The 20,131-nt window shown below is 44.2% G+C and overlaps 2 protein-coding genes across 6 annotated transcripts; one reads left to right on the top strand and one right to left on the bottom strand.

The window, feature by feature from the left end:
• Window positions 1-2,297: 2,297 nt before the first annotated feature.
• Window positions 2,298-4,158, bottom strand: mrps6 (mitochondrial ribosomal protein S6). Its single transcript, XM_056291534.1, has 2 exons — window positions 3,665-4,158; window positions 2,298-2,400 (listed from the first exon to the last, which is right to left on the bottom strand). Exon 1 carries the CDS (start codon window positions 4,029-4,031, stop codon window positions 3,672-3,674), a length of 360 nt encoding a protein of 119 aa, XP_056147509.1. The 5' UTR covers window positions 4,032-4,158; the 3' UTR covers window positions 2,298-2,400; window positions 3,665-3,671.
• A 234-nt stretch (window positions 4,159-4,392) lies between these two features.
• Window positions 4,393-17,963, top strand: nolc1 (nucleolar and coiled-body phosphoprotein 1). 5 transcript variants are annotated; one of them, XM_056291530.1, is made up of 14 exons: window positions 4,393-4,516; window positions 4,800-4,855; window positions 5,046-5,218; window positions 5,791-5,900; window positions 5,991-6,102; window positions 6,216-6,325; window positions 10,212-10,344; window positions 10,766-10,894; window positions 10,974-11,063; window positions 11,168-11,776; window positions 12,687-13,379; window positions 14,203-14,327; window positions 15,357-15,440; window positions 15,728-17,963. In XM_056291530.1, exons 1-14 carry the CDS (start codon window positions 4,406-4,408, stop codon window positions 15,884-15,886), a joined length of 2,694 nt encoding a protein of 897 aa, XP_056147505.1. In that variant the 5' UTR covers window positions 4,393-4,405; the 3' UTR covers window positions 15,887-17,963. The 5 variants fall into 5 exon arrangements, with proteins under 5 accessions (XP_056147505.1, XP_056147504.1, XP_056147507.1 ...); XM_056291529.1 differs by having other exon boundaries at window positions 14,197-14,327; XM_056291532.1 differs by having other exon boundaries at window positions 15,380-15,440; window positions 15,728-15,864.
• The last annotated feature ends 2,168 nt before the right edge of the window (window positions 17,964-20,131 follow it).

The following is a 20,131-nucleotide window of genomic DNA, read 5'->3' as shown; positions in this document are numbered from 1 at the left end:
CACCCGTCTAAATCTCCCTCCTCTTCATCCTGCCAGCTAACCGCCCCCCCCCAACTCCAACTCCCTCCCCCCAAATGCTCAGAATCATCTGAAATGCCGAGAAAAGTGGTTTTTAGCCATTTTTAGAAAATGCATATTTTACATAATTATGCATAATTATGCATAATTATTTTAATTTTGTGCCATTTTTCTGGTCCTCTCTGGAACAATACCTACCAACCCCAAAAAAACATGAGGATCATAAGTGCATTTTCACAAAAATGCATTTATTTTGCATAATGCCAAAACATTTCTAAGTCCCAGAAAAAAAAAAATTTACAGGTGAAAAAACCAGATGCTCAGAATCATCAGAAATGCCGAGAAAAGTGGTTTTTTAACCATTTTTAGAAAATGCATATTTTGCATAATTATGCGTAATTATTTTAATTTTCTGCTATTTTTCTGATCCTCTCTGGAACAATACCTACCACCTCCCAAAAAAATTAGGATCATAAGTGCATTTTTGCAAAAATGCATTTATTTTGCATAATGCCAAAACATTTCTAAGTCCCAGAAAAAAAAAAATTTATAGGTGAAAAAATCAAAGCTGCTCAGAATCATCAGAAATGCCGAGACAAGTGGTTTTTTAGCCATTTTTAGAAAAATGCATATTTTTCATATTTATGCATAATTAATTATGCATAATTTTAATTTTCTGCTACTTTTTTATAGGTGCCCCCGATCATCCCCAATAACCTCCAGAAAGAATCGAGGCCCTAAGTGCTCTAGTTTGGCCGTTTATAGACTCTCACACAGACACACACCACACACCAGACACACGTTGTGAAAATACAGGAGTAGATGTGATTTTTGGTTTTCATAATTTTAATCACAAAGATGGTGATGCATTCTTTTTTTATAACTATGCATTTATTTTTAGCCAAGTTTCATATACGTAAATGTAAATTCTCCAACAGAAAGCCCGAACTGTTTGCACTTAAAAAACGAAGTTGAGCAATATATAAGGACAATCTCTACTTCAAAAAAAACACAAAGGATTTAAAAACTATCAACATTTGTGTAACCGGTTATTTTCTTGCCCGGTGCGGGATTCGATACCGGGGATGCAAATCTCTGAATCACTAGATACCACACCTTTATAAGTCTTTCCGATGAGAAACGGTAACTCATCCGTCGATGTGTCGAAATCGAGGCTTCTGGCGGCAACAAGTCTGACAGATATCTCAGCTGTTAAAGACAACAGAGACTCTATTCCGTTCAGTTGCAAATAACGTTCATGTCAGACGATTTATGGAGTGATAAACACAATACACGCCGTCCCCTGTCTCTTACATGTACTGTGTGTAGTTCAGGTTGATCCGAATAAGTCACAAATAAGCCATTAACCAACATCAGGTAGACACCTTATGTCGGTTTTCGCTTTAGATTCCCTCATCTACTCCCATATTTCCGTAATGTGTGTGTGTGGTGTTAGTCTGTGTGTGTGTGTTAGTTAGTGTAGATAGCGGGACCGAAAACTAAAGCACTTATGATCCTAAGTCTTTTTGGAGGTGGTAGGTATTGTCTCAGAGAGTAAGGGAAAAATCTTAGAAAATTAAAATTATGCATAATTATGCATAAATATGCAAAATATGCATTTTTCTAAAAATGGCTAAAAACCACTTTTCTCGGCATTTCAGGTGATTATGAGCCTCTCTGATTTTTTTCACCTATATAAATAAAATTTCTGGGACAGAAATGTTTTGGCATTATGCAAAATAAGTGCATTTTTGCAAAAATGCACTTATGATCCTCATTTTTTTGGAGATGGTAGGTATTGTTCCAGAGAGGACCAGAAAAACAGCAGAAAATTCAAATAATTATATTAATTATGCATAATTATGCATTTTCTACAAATGGCTAAAAACCACTTTTCTCGGCATTTCAGATGATTCTGAGCATTTGGGGGGAGGGAGTTGGAGTGGGGGGGGTTTAGGGGCAGGGGGGAAGGCGGTTAGCTGGCAGGATGAAGAGGAGGGAGATTTAGACGGGTGGATAACCAAACCGCTACATTGTAGCAGGGTTCTTCTAGTTGTTTAATAATCTGGATGGCATGGCAGTAATGGTGTTTCATGGCCTCATGCCATCTTTAGTGAACATCACTTCATAAACAGCTTTGAAATGGTGGCCGGTGTTAGATCCCCAGCTGGAGATGGCTTGAAAAGAAGAACTGAAAATGCCTTAAAACTGCAAAACATACCGTTTAACATACGGCCGTTCACCTTTTCACCAACAAAAAGCTGAGTCTTTTCGATAAGTGAGATACAAAAACATTGTTTATTAAATCCGAATGCAGGTGTACAATGGAAAAGAGCAGAGGAAGCCATCACACTTCACGTCTTCTAGGTATGAGCAGAGTCCCTGTAAAACAAAAGGAGCAATCATCATAGGTGTAAAATTACAGCACACTCAGCAACGCATGACATCCATAAAGAATATTGAGCCTGATTTGCCCACATTCTCTGGGGTCATAGGTCAAAGGTTGGTATAGACTTAAAACTATATGTTCAGCCAGATTGATCAAAAAAACAAAAACAAAAAAACAAAAAAAACCCCACCTTAACAGTAAACGCCTTTTTTTGATTGCCATTATCTGCCCCTTATTTGTGTCAGATGATATTGTTATTTTAAATAAAAAAAATTTGAAAGTTACTTGAAACCTTTCGAAAGAGGATGCACTATTTTTGGTTCTGCTTATTACTCTCTATTCCCCTCGAAACGAGGATCTCGCATCTACCCTTTTGTGCCTGGGGTTTGATTTATAAGATTGTCTGTGGATATTTGCTCATCACAAGTTCGTAGCAAAGTATTGACCCCACACATTCTATTCCTCCATCCTTATTCAATGACATATTTTCATTTTTAGTTAAATTTAACAGTCACCCCCTAGAGCAGGGGAAGCAGCATTTTGTATGTACGCTCCAAGTAGATGGAACGCCCTGCCTGAGGACCTGAGAGAGGCCACACACACTGTACACATTTAAAAGTAGGCTAAAAAACCTTACTTTTTACAACAGCCTATGGCTAAGTTCTTGGTGTGTGTGCGTGTGTGTTTTGTATATTTTGCTATTCTGATATATTCTGCTCCGATTGTTGTTACGTTTAATTAATCAGTTTTTATGGCACTTTTTAGTTTACTAACTCAGTTTTAAACTTGTCTGTACTTTTATTTATCTTATTTTATGCCCCCCCCCTATTCTTTTGCCTACAAAGCACTTTGAATGACCTCTGCGATGACAAGGTGCTATACACATAAACTTGCCTTGCCTTGCCCTAAAACCTGGCGTATGCGCCAATTTCGTCTGACTTGAACCTAAAGCAGCACACCTCAACATGTGGCCTTTTTGCAGTATCTTGCACATAGGATCCACTATTTGCCAACAGACAAGAGAGGTGCTGCAGGTTTTAATGGAAGGAGAAGAATGGCCTACATGTAAACGACTCAAGCACACACGTTAAGGCTGAAAGTAGAAAACAGCATGATCATACAGTCGTTGGTAATCTTTAGTTTGATACAGTCTTTATCTCTGGAATTCCCAGCGGTCCTTCACGATGCCCCCAAAGGTGCATGGCTAGTGCTGCCCCCTTTTTAAAAAAAATTTTTTTTTTAAAATCAGGTCCTTACATTTCATTCATTTACGAGCAGTGTCCTGGGACGTGGAACGAGAATGGCCACAGCAAGTTTTCCCGGAAACCTCGGTGTCTTTCTTCAAAACGGTCGGCCTCACCACGTCCACGTCACGGTCCAGGTGATCAAGCAAGCCCGGGAGGATGCTCGGGGCAGCGTGAAAGTCTATCAGAAAGTAGGAGCCCCGCGTGTGGCGTTGGTTGTGTTTCGATATCTTGTAGGGCAGCAGCCTCTCTCCGAGATTCTCCATATGCCGCACCACTGCGCCTCTTTCCATAAGGGTCTCAACCGTCCGCCGAAGAGTCGCCGCCGTCTCCGCCCTCTGCATAGCCTTCATGATGAGGGCCAGTTCATAACGAGGCATGGCTTCGATATTTTTCCAGGGATCGAGTCGGGGGAAAACCCAACGGGAATGTCCTTCTTCCACAGGAACAGCTAATGACAACCCGGTCGCAGGCCTTACGCTCCAAAGGCAGCCATGTTATGGCAAGTCGGGGCGATTACTGATGACGTATCACACGTAAATAGCCTCCGTGTTTATGCGTAACTGAAAAAAAACCACACAGAATTAGGGGGATATTTATAAGATAAAAACTAAACCGTAATTTATAGATTTTTTCCCCGCTTTTTTAAAATATTTTTGGACCGTTTTTTATATATAAAAAAAAAACACACGATGACGTATAACTAGTGCGCCTCCTCCTGCAACTCTTTCCTTCCCGGACGAGCGTGGCGAAGATGGCGGAGCACAACGCGGTCCCCAGCGATCTGTACAAATATATATATTCGTTTTTGCTCGAGAACAAATTCGCCGAGGTGGCTCAGAAGTTTGCCAGGAAAACGAAAGTGGTGAGTTTGTTGTCGGCGTCAAATTGGGCGTGGTTGAGGTGCGTCGGAAGATGCGTGTTGTTGAGTTAGCCATCCAAGCTAGAACGTCGTGTCGGCCAGCAACGTGTGTTGCGAGTCCGAGCTGTTTATTCCGTTATCCTAACTGCTCGTCGCTCAAACGTTTCGGCAAAATGCCCGCAGCGTGATCTGGGCCAAAGACTGCAACGCCAATCTAACTAACAAAGTCACTTCGTAATCCCGCATGTTGACAGTTAAAACTAACGTAACGTTTGCTACTCAACAGAACCCACTAGATGAAAATGAGCAGGGGCTCCTCGACATCTACAGCTTCTGGGTGAAGTGAGTTGCCTGCTGTCTTAAGCCATGCTGTTTGTTCACTGCACATCTCTTAGGATATAGGTTATCGCCAACTTTAAAGTTGAATTTCCACGGGTATTCTTTTATGTGATGTAAAATTAACAGCGATGTAGTAATGATACATTGGAATGGATTTTCTTAAAAAAGTGTTTAACGCCACCGCGGTTCATAGGTCATCTGAAGCCAGGAAAAGAAAAGCTCTTTCCAACGAGGCCCATGCCAACGTCGGTCCATCAGCCAAGAAAGCTAAGATCAGTGCAGAGAGCTCTAGCAGTGAAGACTCCAGCAGTGAGGATGAGGCAGCAGCACCACCAATTAAAGCAGCTCCTACAAATAAACCTAAAGGTATTGGAAAGTCAGATTCGTGATTTCTAAGTGACTTGCATGTCCATGATATGTAAAACACATTTTACATGGTGAGAAATGGCACAAAACACTGGTCATGTTGCAAATGCAGAACTGCCCACCTTGCACCAAAGCAATCCTGTTGTGCTCTACATTTAGTCGTGATAGCCTAGCAGCCATATGAGTTTGGTTCCATGTGACTCATTGGACCCATTAGCACTTAAAGGTAATATATTGGGCAGCCTGTAAGCAGGCCCTGGATCAACAAAACTCATCTGCAAGGAAGTCATATCAAATAACCTTGTTTCAACTAGGTGCGATTAACATACCTAAATGCAACTAACTGTATATATATAAAATTTTATAATATACATCTGTACATAGTAGTTAAATATTTGTTTACCTTCTGATATCAGTGTTCACAACAGCTTTAACATTTTGTCTCATGCTGAGTGTTGACAAGACTCCATAAATCTAGAATGTATTACTGTTGTTTTAATTCATGGGTGGGGGGAGGGGGGGAATCGTCCATATCAGATTTTACGTCTTTTTATAAATGTGTATTTTAACAGCTGCTAAGATTGTGCCTGCTAAGGCAGCAGCTGGTAAAACTGCATCTAGCAGCAGTGAAGATTCCAGTGAGTCTGAGGATGAGGCAGCATCTACAAAAACTCCTGCAAAGGTATGAGGGAACATCCAAATTTTAAACTCATCCCAGAGCAACACTCTATAGCAAATTCTGTTTTCTCAAGCATGGAATTTCTCCTTGCAGGCTCCAGTGAAGGCCCCTGCTGCAGCAACAGGCACAAGGAAGAAAGACTCCAGCTCCAGCAGTGAAGAATCTGACTCTGAGGATGAGCAGCCAGCCAAAGTCCCTGCTCTCAGTGAGTTAACAAACAAACTATTAGCATATTGTGATCAAAGATTTTTTTCCTTAGTTTTGAATTGCGCCAAGAATTGTGTCCTAATTTGACTTGTCTCATCATTTTTGTTACAGAACCAAAGGCTGCTGCAGTCACAGCTCCCAAGGCTACTGTCCCAGCTAAGAAAAAGCAGGAGAGTAGTAGCAGTGAGGATGATTCCTCTGAAGATGAAGAGCCAACTAAGGTATGCATATACACTGATCAGCCGAAACATTAAAACCACTGGCAGGTGAAGTGAATAACATTATCTCATTATCTCACACCTGTCAAAGTGAACAGTAATTTTTTGAAATTGATGTGTTGGAAGCAGGAAAAATGGGCAGGCGTTAGGATCTGAGCTGCTTTGACAAGGGTCAAATTGTGATGGGTAGACAACTGGGTCAGAGCATCTCCAAAATGGCAGGTCTTGTGGGGTGTGCACTGGTCAGTATATCCAAAGGAGTTGAATCAAGTGCAACTGGACTTATGGTCTAGTCAGAAAGGCACGAACTGAGGAAGCCTCTTGGATGAGAGGCGAAACGTCTTCACGGATATATACCAAGTCCAGTTGCACTTGATTCAACTCCTTTGGATAACCATAACCTGGATGAATGAGAACATTCACAGACATGCCACTGGTCAGTACCTACTAGGGGTTTCACAGAATAGTCGACTATCAAAACAAATGGGTGACTGAGCATAGTCATAAGAGTCCAGGGATGGGCAACATTATCCAGAAAGGGCCGATGTGGGTGCAGGTCTTTGTTCCAATCAAGCAGTTACACACCTGAGTCTACAAATCAAGGTCCTTAGCAAAGACTATTGGTTGACCAATAGAATCAGGTGTGTAACTGCTGGGTTGTAACAAAGACCAGCACCCACACCGGCCCTTTCTGGATCAGGTTGCCCATCCCTGTAAGACTAATTGTTTATGTGTGGGTTTTAGCACTGCAGTAATAACTGCATTGGGCTTGCATCTACAGCAGATATGCATCTGGGGGCGCTGTACTTCAAACATAAATTTGTTTGGTTTGAACAATCATATTCTATGTTATGTCATGTTAAATAAAAAGAATTTAAGGTATGTAGAGAAGGAAAGATTTCCGCTATCCATGTGTTTCGGTTTAACAAGTGACAGTGTTAACTGGTGACTTAAGTGACGGTAGCTGTTGAAAACATGAAAAGAACACTTAGTGTCCTTCTAAAAGCCTTTAATTTTACTTTAAACAATTTTGAATACACACTCATCTGTTTAATATCTATGCTAACCATTTACGTAAGTTAAATTGTGTTCAGCAAGACTCCTTCACCTCCTTGTAACATTTCTTATAATGTGGGAAACAAACCACAGTTGGCAGTGCAGTTGCATTTTATACTGTTACCCTCAATTGTAAAATTACTCATATTCAGTCATTTAACCTGCAGCTTTATAATGTCAAATTCCTCATTAGACGCTAGATGCACCTGCACATATGAAATGAAACAAAGTATCGTTTCCTGCAGCAGTACAACACAAAGACAAAAACATATATCCAAGCTATAAGAACACATGGAGCCAAACTACAAAACACATATATCCAACATATCCAAAAAAAAAAAATTCACTGTCCAACAAGAGAGTGAATGCCAGGATGACTGTTGGAACCACCAGTCTGCATGGGCTAGCAGTTAGCTTAGCCTGCCCCGCTTCCACGTCCTGTCAGACCGCCCGCGGTGTTTTTTCCTCGGGCGCAACTCCAGTCAGGGCCGTGGTCCTTGGGCCCACCGGACGGGCAGACCAAGCTTTCCCAGCCGATCCACTGATCCAACGCCAGCTCTCCCAGCTACACACCTTCGACACACCTCCACACAACAACACCAAAACCACCGTCAACGCTGGACGAGGCCGCTGCCAGACCGCCCTCAGTGTTATCGGAACTGCTGGTCTGCATAGGCTAGCAGTTAACTTAGCCTGCCCTGCTTCTGCGTCCTGTCAGACTGCGCTCGGTGTTTCCTCTTTGGGTGCAGCTCCAGCCATGGCTGTGGTCCCTGGGCCCCCAGGATGCAGCAGACCCGGCTCCCCCAGCTGATCCTGTGCCAGCTCTCCCAGCCACCAAACAAAGACACAAACCTAGACGTGAACAAAGGTACTGGGTGAGGCTGCCACAAACTTAAGTTTGCGCCACACCAGTACTGGGTGAGGCCACTGCAAATGTGAATTCGTGCCGCCATCTGCATTAACAAAATGTGAATGCTTCTAGTTGGCGACACTGTTTGATTTACATAATGGAGGACAAAAAGGACCAGATTAATATATACTCTATTGAATTCGATTTAAGATAATTTAAGGCATTTAGGCTTTTAAACAGCTGAAGTCACCACAACAACCACAGACACACTGAGCTGAAAGTCACCAGTTAAAGTAACATTGTGCAGCGTTTTTACCTTTAAAATAACAGCTTCAAAATCATTTTGATTGTACACTAACTTCGCCATTCTAGGACAATAAGATATCGCTCGTGGGAGATGGTACTCACTCAACCCAAATTATATAGTGCAAGAACAGGCGCTTGAGGCGCTGAGTGAGAATGAAAGAGGCACCATTCTCCCCGTTACAAGTCAGTGTAGCATCAAAATGATTTTGAAGTGTTATTTCAAAGTAAAAAAAGTTGCGTCATGTTGCTTTAACATGGTCACTAGTTAAACCGAAACATCCGCAAGAAAGCAGTCGCTTCATTACTGCAGTCAAATGTTCCAGCTCAGACAAGTTTGCTGGGGGTGTAGTCAAATTTGATTGCAGCTCATTTATAAACAGTCTCTCAGAGCCAGTCGAGGACTCTGGTATTTCATCTACCCCCAGGTTGGTCTTGCCTACATTCGCTAACCCTTTACTGGTTGTATTTGAGACCTTATGGATGAGAAGTGATCGTTGTTATTGGGTAAAAGTCCCGTGATAAATCAACTACTTTTTGGAAGTAGTTGACGACTCCTAAAAGAGAGCAGTCATGAATGCCCTGGTACCTACCAAAAGTGGTCCAAGGAAGGAAAACCAGTGAACTGGCAACAGGGTCATGGGTACCCAAGACTCATTGTTGCATTTGGGGAGCGAAGGCTATCCCATCTAGTCCGATTCCACAGAAGAGCTACTGTAGCTCAAATTGCTGAAAAAATTAATGCTGGCTATGATAGACAGGTGTTGGAACACAGCACATCGCAGCATGGTGCGTAGTGGCAGACTGGTCAGAGTGCCCATGCTGACCCCTGTCCACTGCCGAAAGCACCTACATTGTGCATGTGAGCATCAGAACTGGACCGTGAAGCATTGGAAGAAGACGGCCTGGTCTGAGGAATCACGTTTTCTTTTACATCACATGGATGGCCGGGTGTGTGTGCGCGTCATTTACCTACCAGGATGCACTATGGGAAGAAGGCAAGCTTGTAGAGGCAGTATGATGCTCCAGGCAATGTTCTGCTGGGAAACCTTAGGTCCTGGCATTCTTGTGGATGTCACCTTGACACGTACCACTGACTTAAACATTGTCGCAGACCAGGTACACCCCTTCATGGCAACAGTATTCCCTGATAGCAGTGGCCTCTTTCAGCAGGATAATGTGCTCTGCCACGGTGCAAAAATTGTTCAGGAATGGTTTGAGGAACATGACAAAGTTCAAGGTGTTACCTGCGCCTCCAAATTCCCCAGATCACAATACAATTGAGCATCTGTGGGATGTGCTGGAAAAACGAGTCCGATCCACGGAGGTCCCACCTCGAAACTTAAAGGACGTAAAGGATCTGCTACTAACGTCTTGGTGCCAGATACCAGGAAATGTCTTCGGAAGTCTTGTGGCGTGCATGCCTCGTTGGGTCAAAGCTGTTTTGGCGGCACGATCGGGACCAACACAATATTAGGCAGGTGGTTTTAATATCTTGGCTCATCGGTGTATTAGACCAGGCTATCCCTGACTATCTCAGCCTCTTCCTGATAGACTTTCCCACACTATTCAGCATTTACCATAATGTGGATTGGGTAGAATAACAAGTGTTGTACCATGTGGATATAGATGATTTCCATGAAATTAGACCTTGAGTGCTATCCCATTTTTGGCTGGTAGGTTTCTGTCAAGGCCCCAGTCAAAGTGAAAACCCCTCCGGGCCCTGCAAGAACTGCTGCTGCAGCTGAATCCAGCAGTGAAAGCTCTTCTTCTGAGGAAGATGAGGGTCCACCCAGTAAAAAACCCAAACCAGGTGTGTTTTAGCTCGGGTTGGGTGTCAAGAACGGGTGTAAGTGGGCTCTGGTTGCTGATTGGCCAGAACCAAAATTCTGTAATTTCTATCTGCTACTGAAGAAGTAAAAAGGCACACAACCAATGCTGTCATAGGAAACGATTTATTTAATTCTATCAAACTGTTAAACTTTTGAGTTAAACATAATAATCACTGTTAATTCTTTTCATGTTCCACCCACCCCCACATATACACACACACACACACACACAAAAAGGGGAGTAACGTATCGATAAAGAGTATATGATCTGTAACAATAACTAACCCTAGTTCCAGCTTCATATTTGTGTCCCTTTGAGGTACTAGATACCTCAAATTTGAGGTATCTAGTACAGTATAGATGTGAGGTCTTAGTATGTGCACCATATATTTGCCCTGTTAGGACCATACAGTGCTGTCCCACCACCTGCTCCAGCCCAGAAAGCCCCAGCAGCCAGCGGCACCAAGGACAGTGACTCCTCAGACAGCAGCAGTGACAGCAGTGATGACGAGGAAGAGAAAAAGGTGCCAGGTAAGAAATCTCTATTTTCCGTAGACTTGCTGTCCTTCTGCTTTGTAAGAATTGTCTGACAGTGTTGTAATTCTCATAGCTAAACCTGCCCCCGTGAAGACCCCCCCTTCCAAACCCAATACACCTAAAGCTGCTGCAAAGAAGCAAGACTCTAGCTCAGACAGCTCAGGTAAGGTTGGAAGTTTAAACCTGCAGTTATGTTTGTTTACACTTTTGCTTGATCAGATTTGAAGTTGATCATGCAGCCAAAACTTCCGTGCATGCTTCTATCAGATTCAAGCTCGGATGAAGAGGAAAAGAAGCCTGCAGCTAAGACCCCACCACCCAAAGGAACCCCAGCCAAACCTGCACCAGTCAAACCTGCCCTAGCCAAGGCTGCACCTGCCAAGGAAGACTCCTCAGAAGAGGACTCCAGTTCTGAGGAGGAGGAGGTGAAGAAGCCTTCAAAGAAGGTGACTCCTTCCAAGACGGCTTCCGCTAAATCTGTCCCAGCTAAAGTCACACCTGCTAAAGAAGACTCCTCCTCAGAGGAGGACTCGAGTTCTGAAGAGGAGGAGTTGAAGAAGCCTTCGGTGAAGGTGACTCCTGCCAAGGCTGCTCCCACTAAACCTGTCCCAGCTAAAGTCAAACCTGCAAAAAAAGACTCCTCTTCAGAGGAGGACTCAAGTTCTGAAGAGGAGGAGGTGAAGAAGCCTTCGGTGAAGGTGACACCTGCCAAGGCTGCTCCCGCTAAACCTGTCCCAGCTAAAGTCAAACCTGCAAAAAAAGACACCTCCTCAGAGGAGGACTCAAGTTCTGAAGAAGAGGAAGCAAAGAAACCTGCAACTAAAGCTACACCAGCCAAGACGCCTCCAGCTAAAAAAGATGACTCCTCAAGCTCAGGTAAGATAGTCAGCCTATAGACTTTAACAAAGTGTTAATTTAAAAATGTTTTTTTTTTTTTTTTTTTGGTTAACAAGACATAAGGGTTCGCATTTTATGGTTCAATTCGAGACAGACGAACTCATTTAGAGAATTTAATTCAATTTAATACAATTTCTGTTTTCACCTGATCTGTTGGTTGTAATCATTTATTTTTGATCTAAATATCGTCTATCCCATTGAAAGTCATTGTTTTTGCCCTTATACATTCTTAAGCCGCTTTCAAACATACATTATGTAACAATGTCGGTATGAGTTTTCTGGTGCCGACGGTGGTTTTTCCCCATTCATATACAGCTTCTTTCTAGCTGTAAGATTTACAGATAGATTTTATTCACAAGTGACATGACTGACTGTATTCTCATTCCCCGCTGTTGTAGGATGACTTCATATCATAAACTACAGCATCTAATGGGATTCCTTTTTCATTTATTGTTCCGGCATTCTCCATTTTCCATATAACTGTACCATACAGCCAGCGCCTGATTTCATTTTATAGCTAACTGAACAAAGCTCTCATTTCTAGGTCTGTCATTTTTGAATATGCTCTTACGTTTACCAGTTTAAAGAGAAATCTCATGCTTGCTGTGAACAAGTCACGGATACGTTCCTTGTGATTTGTTCATTAGCTCCTGTAAAAGCATTTTAACAGGGCGATCTGGTGACTTTTGTTCACACTATAGTCATTTGGTAATGCTTCTGTAAATGTTACTAGGTCACAAGTCAACAAATTGCTGATGCAGCTTTTCAGATTATTGACTCTGGCTTGTGTTTGCACATAACGTCTGACACATCAAATTGAGGGAAGGTTGACGGGTTATTCGGCAAGTCTGAATGAAGTTTTGGCTCTTTGTTGTCGTTTCAAATTCAGATAGCAGTTCTGAAGATGAGACCTCAGGAAAACCTGCCGCAAAACCTGCTGCCACAGCAAAGCCTGCTGCCGCTTCTGCTTCGAAACCCCCGGCCAAGAAAGCGGAGAGCAGTTCATCAGAAGAGTCTTCTGATGAGGAGGATGAACCACCCAAAGTCAAGCCAGTAGTAGCTAAACCAGTTACCTCAGCCACAAAGCCTGCAAAGGCTGCTCCAGTGGCGGAGAGCAGCTCTGACTCTGACTCCTCTGACAGTGAGCAAGAGGCGGCTAAGGCCAAGCCAGCAGCAGCTAAAACAGCTGGGCAGACTTCCAAGCCTGCCACCCCCATATCTAAACCTGCTGCAGCAGCTGGGAGCAGCTCTGACTCTTCAGACAGCTCTGATTCTGAGACTGACGCGAAGACCGCCCCTGCCAAGCCTAAACTAACCAATGGCAAGGCAGCTACGTCTAAGGCTGCCGCCACTCCAGCAGCCAAGCCAGCTGAATCCTCATCTAGTGACAGTAGTTCTGACGAAGAGGAGGAAAAGGCCAGCAAAAAGACTGTGAAACCGGCTGCTGTAGCCGCAACACCAAAAACGACGCCAGCAGCCAAGTCTAAAGCCCCAGAGAGCAGCAGCTCCTCAGACAGTTCGTCAGATGAGGAGGAAGCGAAGCCGACAGCAGCCTCAGCACCCGTCACCCCGACAACAAATGGTAATAATTCAAAAAAATGTGCTGCTGTTAATGTGACTAAAGTAACTAAAAAAATTTAACTTATACACCAGTGTTCTTCCTCCATATTTGTCCATGAAACTACAACCTGTACAAGTGAGACGAGGGAAAACATTTAAATTCAATAAAACATATGCTTAACTGTCATAAACATGACATGTTATTTTGTTCATTTGTATGTACTCGGACACAAACGAAATGAATTTTATTGTTGAGATCTAGGCTTAAAGTCCATATGACACTGACTGCACTTACCGTTTAATGTAGAGTCCTTTTAGGACACACTAAATTGTAGCTTGAAAACCATCAGGATCTATATTTGAGTTTATCGTGTGAAGACATGAAGCGGAAGATGGCTTTTGGTGCGGGGTATATGTATCACAAAACTGAGTAAATCCAAGGCTGTCCTGTAAGGAGTTAAAGGTATACAAGACTTTTTTTTTGTTCATACCTTAAAAACTGCTCTGTGATGGACTGGCGGCCTGTCCAGGGTGTCTCCCCGCCTGCCGCCCAATGACTGCTGGGATAGGCTCCAGCATCCTGTGGCCCTGAGTAGGACAAGCAGCTTGGATAATGGATGGAAGGAATGGATGTTCTTGTTGTTTACAAGGGAAATATAACATGATTGTGTAAGCACTGTTGCAGTAAAACTGCCATTATTTAAAAGGTCATGCGTATTTGTGGTTTGCTTTTGAGAAGACTATTCTGTTTTGTTTTGTTTTTGTTTTTTGGGCTCTTTACTCTTTATTCATGCATTTCTAGGAGTAATATTGGCACAACTGACTCGAATCTTATTGAGGCACAGGTACAAACGGCAAGGAGAAAGATGGAGATTCATCTGAAAGTGAGGAGGAGAAGACTGAAGTCAAGACTCCCAAAACCAAGAAAAAAATGACAACACCACAAACGTTTCCTAAAGCCAAGGAGAAGGTAAGATCTTTGGAACGCATATGTAGCACAGCGCCATTGCACACTTGCCTCTGCTGTCCACGTCACTCATGCGGCGGTGCTACCAATTATTGATGCCAACCCCACCCACCCATGACAACTACTAGCCCCTAACCCCAATGTCATTCACGGACCCCAACTGTGATGGGTTAGGGTTCCGTACCAGTTCAAGGAACGAAAACAAAAACAAGTAAAATGGAAACAAAATACAGAAAGGTGAATCAGTTCATATGGAGAGAAACGTTTCATCGCTCACCCGAGTGACCTATTCAGTCTTGATTTGAAATCTATTCCCGCTTAATCATGTTATTTTTTTTCATTGCATGTCATGTTTAGCAAGATTTCACAAGTTTTAGTTCTATTTTGGCTCCAAATTTCCAAATATCTTTGGATCTATATCACGTCTCGGCGTGCCTTTATTCAATAATGTACACACTATTAATGGCCGCTCTGACTGTCGTCTCTGTCGAGCTCCTGCTCCATCTTTTTCACCCGCGGTGTCCACACTCAAGAGTATTTAAGCAAGGTGTTAGTTTTATTTAGATGTTTTTTACAATACAGTAGATTCCATATTTCCGTACTCCATTTGTTAGCATCTTTTATGTGAAACTATGCAAAAGGTCACTGACAGAGATGGTCAGTGGGGAGGAGTAAACGGTGAACACAAGCCTTTACATTAAACCATCAGTGTACTTTACCTTACTAACCCAACAGATGTACACGACACATATATTTACATGTACATTACTATGTTTGGTGTTAAATATTATTACCAGTTCTTTTCTACATCAGTAATGACAAGTCAAGGCAGTGGCCCGGTGTACAATCAATGTGATGTGTGTTGCGAAAGTATATGACTGCGGCACATGTCTAAAGGGCCACTATGGCCCATGAAGCCATTTTCTTCCCTTTGTCCCATCTCTGGCACTCCTGCATTCAGGACACACAGAAGTGGTGCTGTTCATTGCAGTGTTGTAAATATTTACTGTCGTCTGTCTTTGTGACTTTCAGTCTGCCAATGTACCTTTCCGTAGAATAAAAGAGGAGGACATAGACGTGGATCATCGTCTGGCAAATAATTCCTTTGATGCAAAGGTGAGCTCCAGAATTCACGAAGCACCTCCATGTGATCCTAGGGCCTGCATGCTCCTTGTGTCATTAGTAAAGATTGTATAAACATTTTCCAGATAGCCGATAGGTTGTTGGGGAGAATGTGGGTCTGTATTGACCTCAGTACAGCTGTCGAAGGCATCATCCATCTTGCAAGTTGCCCTTACTATGCAGAACTGTATTACAAGCTGGAGCCTTTGATTTGAACATGCTAAGTCCAAACTGCTAACGGTGAACACCCTGCTGAAAATTTTAATTTGGCTCTTCTTCAGCTTGGAGCCAGTGGTGACTGGGGCCAGAAAGCTAATGACGTGCTCAAGTTTACCAAGGGAAAGTCCTTCCGTCACGAGAAGACCAAGAAGAAGCGTGGTAGCTACCGCGGGGGAGCCATTTCCACTTCGGTCAACTCCATCAAGTTTGACAGTGACTAAGGGCCTTTTACACACCTGTACCCCGACCTACCCAGGTAGTGTTTTGCACCTACTTGATCAGGACTATCAGAGCTGTCATTCCCATCCCTCCCTCCCAATCCTCATGCACAGTTCCCCGATCACCCCAGTCCTTCCGGTGGCAGCAGAATCCTGAATGGAATGTGAACTGTAACACTGAGCTGGCCGTTACATGCAGTTGGCAGCTCTTAGCTCATAATGGAGTCGGATCCTTTCAGCTCTGGTTTAAAACATGGTTCAGTGGAGGTTGGGGGGGGGGGGTCTTCATTGCCCTGCTTAGATTACATTGAACAGTCCCTCCAGGATTTCGCTGGCTTTTTTTTGTTTTGTTTTGGGGATTGTTACGGGCTAAAATGCCTGATTTCACGGCAGCATTTCTAAAAAATTGCAATGCATGTTGTGATGTTTTTAGTCGTTTTTTGCAATGAACTTGCAGCAGCAAGTAAAAATTGCAAAAATAGTTGCTTTTTTGGGGGGGGGGTTTAAAATTCATTAAAAATCGAAGGCGACTTTTTCCAAAACCGCACTTTTCTGAGTGTTATAAGTAACCTGACCAAAAAAGGCTCAGGGTTACAAAGAATCATGCAAACAGGCAAGCACGCGTCCCCACTAACCATGCATATTGAGTCCAACTCACCTTGATTCTTTGCGCGCTTGCAGTAGATCTGGATGCAACATCCTGTCATGGTGATTTGTCTCGTCTGTTGTCCATGCGTTTCAGCCAGTCTCCGGGTGTGTTTCGCGGTTGAAAACTGCTCGTCAATCAAGGATTTTCAGTTGTGTTCCACCACAACGTTGCACATGGTGCAAAACGGTTTACCCCCGCTTTCGTGCAGAACATCAGGGAATTGCCTTGCACGGTCTTCGGCAGTGGGTGGCGCAGTGGTTAGCGCCGTCGCCTCACAGCAAGAAGGTCCTGGGTTCGAGCCCCGGGGTAGTCCAACCTTGGTGGGTCGTCCTCTGTGTGGGGTTTTCATGTTCTCACCGTGTCTGCATGGGTTTCCTCCGGGGGCTCCGGTTTCCACCCACAGTCCAAAGACCTGTAGGTCAGGTGAATCGGCTGTACTAAATTGTCCCTAGGTATGTGTGTGTGTGTGTGTGTGTGTGTGTGTGTGTGTGTGTGTGTGTTGGCCCTGTGATGGCCTGGCGGCCTGTCCAGGGTGTCTCCCCGCCTGCCGCCCAATGACTATAGGCTCCAGCGTCCCCGCGACCCTGACAGCAGGATAAGCGGTTCAGGTAATGGATGGATGTACGGTCTCCAGCAGTGATTTCAGTTGGTAAATGTGGGACGTTGCATCTTCACAACCAGAAACAAGGGAGTGAATTTGGTGACGTATGGCTCAGTGCTTTGCTATGGACTGCTATGATCGGTCAACTTTGCGGAAAGGTTGCGGTGATTGGACAAGTTGGCTGAATTTGCGGTAATTGTTGCGAAATCCTGGAGGCACTGATTGAAAGTGTTGCAAGTTACTGCGTTTAGCCACTAGGTGGCTGTAGACCACCAGTTGAGTTGGATATTTGGGCCTTGTAGTTTACTTGACATGGATCGTGCGTAAACATCTTTCAGTATCAGTTGTAACCTAATTCATATGTTGATGTCCAGATTTTAATGTTGGTTTGATATCGGCCATAAATAATTCAGCCCAGAGAAGAACGACGGGGTGACCTGGATCGTCTTTCATACAGATTGTCGGTATTTGGGGGATTTTATATTTTATCTTCCTCTAAATGTTGGGTGTCGGTCAGCGGCTTTGTCTCAGCAATTCCCTATTAATTGATCAAAGAATAGGATTTATATTTTTTATTAAGCCATTTGTCTTCTGACCTTGAGGACCCCCCCCCCATGTGCTGCTAAGAACACCATCACTTCCTGCTGAGGGCTGATCATGACAGTCCTCCTAATTACAATCAACAGTGAATAGTTGACATGCTGAGTCTGTTCACTATCAACCTGATTAACAGACCGTGATTTTTCAATGTTTTCTTTTGCCGCTCTTAATGTTCCCTCAACCTGTATCTTTTTTCAGTGATATTTTAACTGTAATTAAACGTCTGCCAGATGAAACCTCGTGCCGCTGTTGTTCTTTGAGCCACTAGGATTCTGAGGTTTCAGATTCTCTCCTCTGTCATGTCCACTGGTTTCTGCTTAATCATCTCTGCCAGGTGGTAGGTAGCCGCGAGGGGATTGTCTTTGGTCGCACGTGTGTGTCCGCAGCCAATCTCGCATCCTACCGAACCTGTCAGCCTAATGTTTTTTGTGCACAGTTATGACTGTGTGTATAATGAAGAACCTCTTGTGGTTGCGGTGATTCAAAACCTTTGTTCTCACTCGTGTGTGTGTGTGTGTGCGTGCAAGAAGCTGCAGCCGACCTGACTGTGGTTTTCCAGAACATCAGCAAAGGTAGAGCTACTAGACTGTTCGCATAGCAAACCTTTTCTTTCTGGAAAGTACAAGTTTATATTCAGGGCAGCGCATCTAGACTTGACTGGCAAAACATTTTATTAGGCAGATTTTTTAGTTTTGAGTTCTGCATATTAATTTTTTTTCATATTTCCCATTCAATCACTTGGGCGTTGCACAAAAGCCTTATAACAACACAATAAAACACAGGTTGTTCTGTCTGCTGCTAATCTCGCATGCTACTGGGCCTGTCAGGCTGACGATTTCTCTGCAGTTACAACTGTATTAAGGACCTCTCATGGTTGCAGGGTCTCAAAACCTTTTCTACTGCAGTTGAGTGCTAACCCGGCTGGTTTTTTGCCCAAAGGCGCCACACATGATCAGCAGTAAAACCGCTCTGCGCTGGCGGTGCTGCGGTTTTCCTGTGGGGAGAGCGGTGGCGCCCTGCTAGGCAGATGCGCCACCCTTGGTGCGGCGCACCACTCGAAATTGCCACCAAGCGCTGCCCTCAAAAGTTCAGATTATTTTAACTTTGACCTCGGTTGCCACTGATCTTTCAAAGCGCAACCAATGAGATAACGGCTGTATGTGACGTAGCCAGAAGCGACACACGCAAGGGCGGGGGGGGGGGGGGTAGAGGGTGATGGAAGAAGTTCCTCGAAGTCAATAACTCAACATTAAAAAGAAACCACGATCTGGGCAGGAAAAGTAATGTATGGCGAAATAGCAGCAGTCAGGTTTGTGAATAGGCAGATAGTTTATAAACTTTGCTAAATGCAATGCCCAGGTTGACATAGACCCGCACTGAGCAGGGATATGCAGGTCGCCACCGCAACAAGCGTCCGCAGTGACCTACCTCGCTTGGCAAAGAACAGATTTCCTATCATTTGAAGGGCCTAAGTCCGAGCACCCGAGTAGGGGAGGCAGGCAGTGGTCTCGCAGTAAGTAGGACTATTTTCTGCTATCTGCGTGTTACCGTTCTATGTCGTACGGACTTCTCTGTTGGCTTACCCCTTTGACGCTCCACCTTGGCGCCTGAGACATACATTTTTCCTCATCCCCCGATCAGGTGGAAGGAGCCACACGGTACCCGTCCACCTATAAAACCCAAGCGTCGTTGCAGCTCGTCTCCCTTTTCACTCAGCCACCTTGAGTACGGCTCTGCTTTTTGTCACCCTGCCGTGTCGCAGTCATGTCTTCACCAACCAAGACCTTCTCCTCCTGCTCCGCTGAGATGTCTTCACTGGACAGCCACCAGGCCTGTTTCTTTTGCCTCGGTTGGCGTCACCTGGAGGAAGCGGAGACCTGCCCTGGCTGCCTCGTTCTCCCCCGGATGGAGCGCGAGAACAGGCAGAAGTAGACGGGGACAGGGGTCATCATGGGCACTCTGACTGGTCTGTGGCTACACAGCCCCATACGCAGCAAGCTGTGATGCACTGTGTTCTGACACCTGTCTATCATAGTCACCATTAAGTTTTTCGGCAATTTGAGCTACAGTGGCTCTTCTGTGGGATCGGACCAGACGGGCTAGCCTTTGAATCAATGAGCCTTGGGTGCCCATGACCTTGTCACTGGTTCGCCAGTTGTCCTTGGACCACTTTTGGTAGGTACTGACCACTGCATACTGGGAACACCCCACAAGACCTGCCGTTTGAGATGCTCTGACCTAGTCGTCTCTAGCCATCACAAATTGGCCCTTGTCAAAGTCGCTCAGATCTTTACGCTTGCCCATTTTTCCTGCTTCCAACGCATCAACTTCAGGAACTGGCCCACCCCTTGACGGGTGCCATTGTAACAAGACAATCGATGTTGTTCACTTCATCTAG

This window comes from Lampris incognitus, chromosome 13 (genome assembly GCF_029633865.1).
Source record: "Lampris incognitus isolate fLamInc1 chromosome 13, fLamInc1.hap2, whole genome shotgun sequence".
Lineage (NCBI taxonomy): Eukaryota > Metazoa > Chordata > Actinopteri > Lampriformes > Lampridae > Lampris > Lampris incognitus.
The sequence above is the reverse complement of the archived record's forward strand: the minus strand, read 5'-3'. Positions and strand labels throughout refer to the sequence as shown.

What these genes read in the sequence shown, in the direction of transcription:
- mrps6 (XM_056291534.1), bottom strand. Translation starts at nt 4,031, where the DNA reads ATGCCTCGTTATGAACTGGCCCTCATCATGAAGGCTATGCAGAGGGCG.
- nolc1 (XM_056291529.1), top strand. Translation starts at nt 4,406, where the DNA reads ATGGCGGAGCACAACGCGGTCCCCAGCGATCTGTACAAATATATATAT. An exon ending in AAGATGAAGAGCCAACTAAG is followed by an intron (nt 6,326 to 10,211) that starts GTATGCATATAC and finishes TTTGGCTGGTAG; the next exon opens with GTTTCTGTCAAGGCCCCAGT. An exon ending in CAGTAAAAAACCCAAACCAG is followed by an intron (nt 10,345 to 10,765) that starts GTGTGTTTTAGC and finishes TTGCCCTGTTAG; the next exon opens with GACCATACAGTGCTGTCCCA.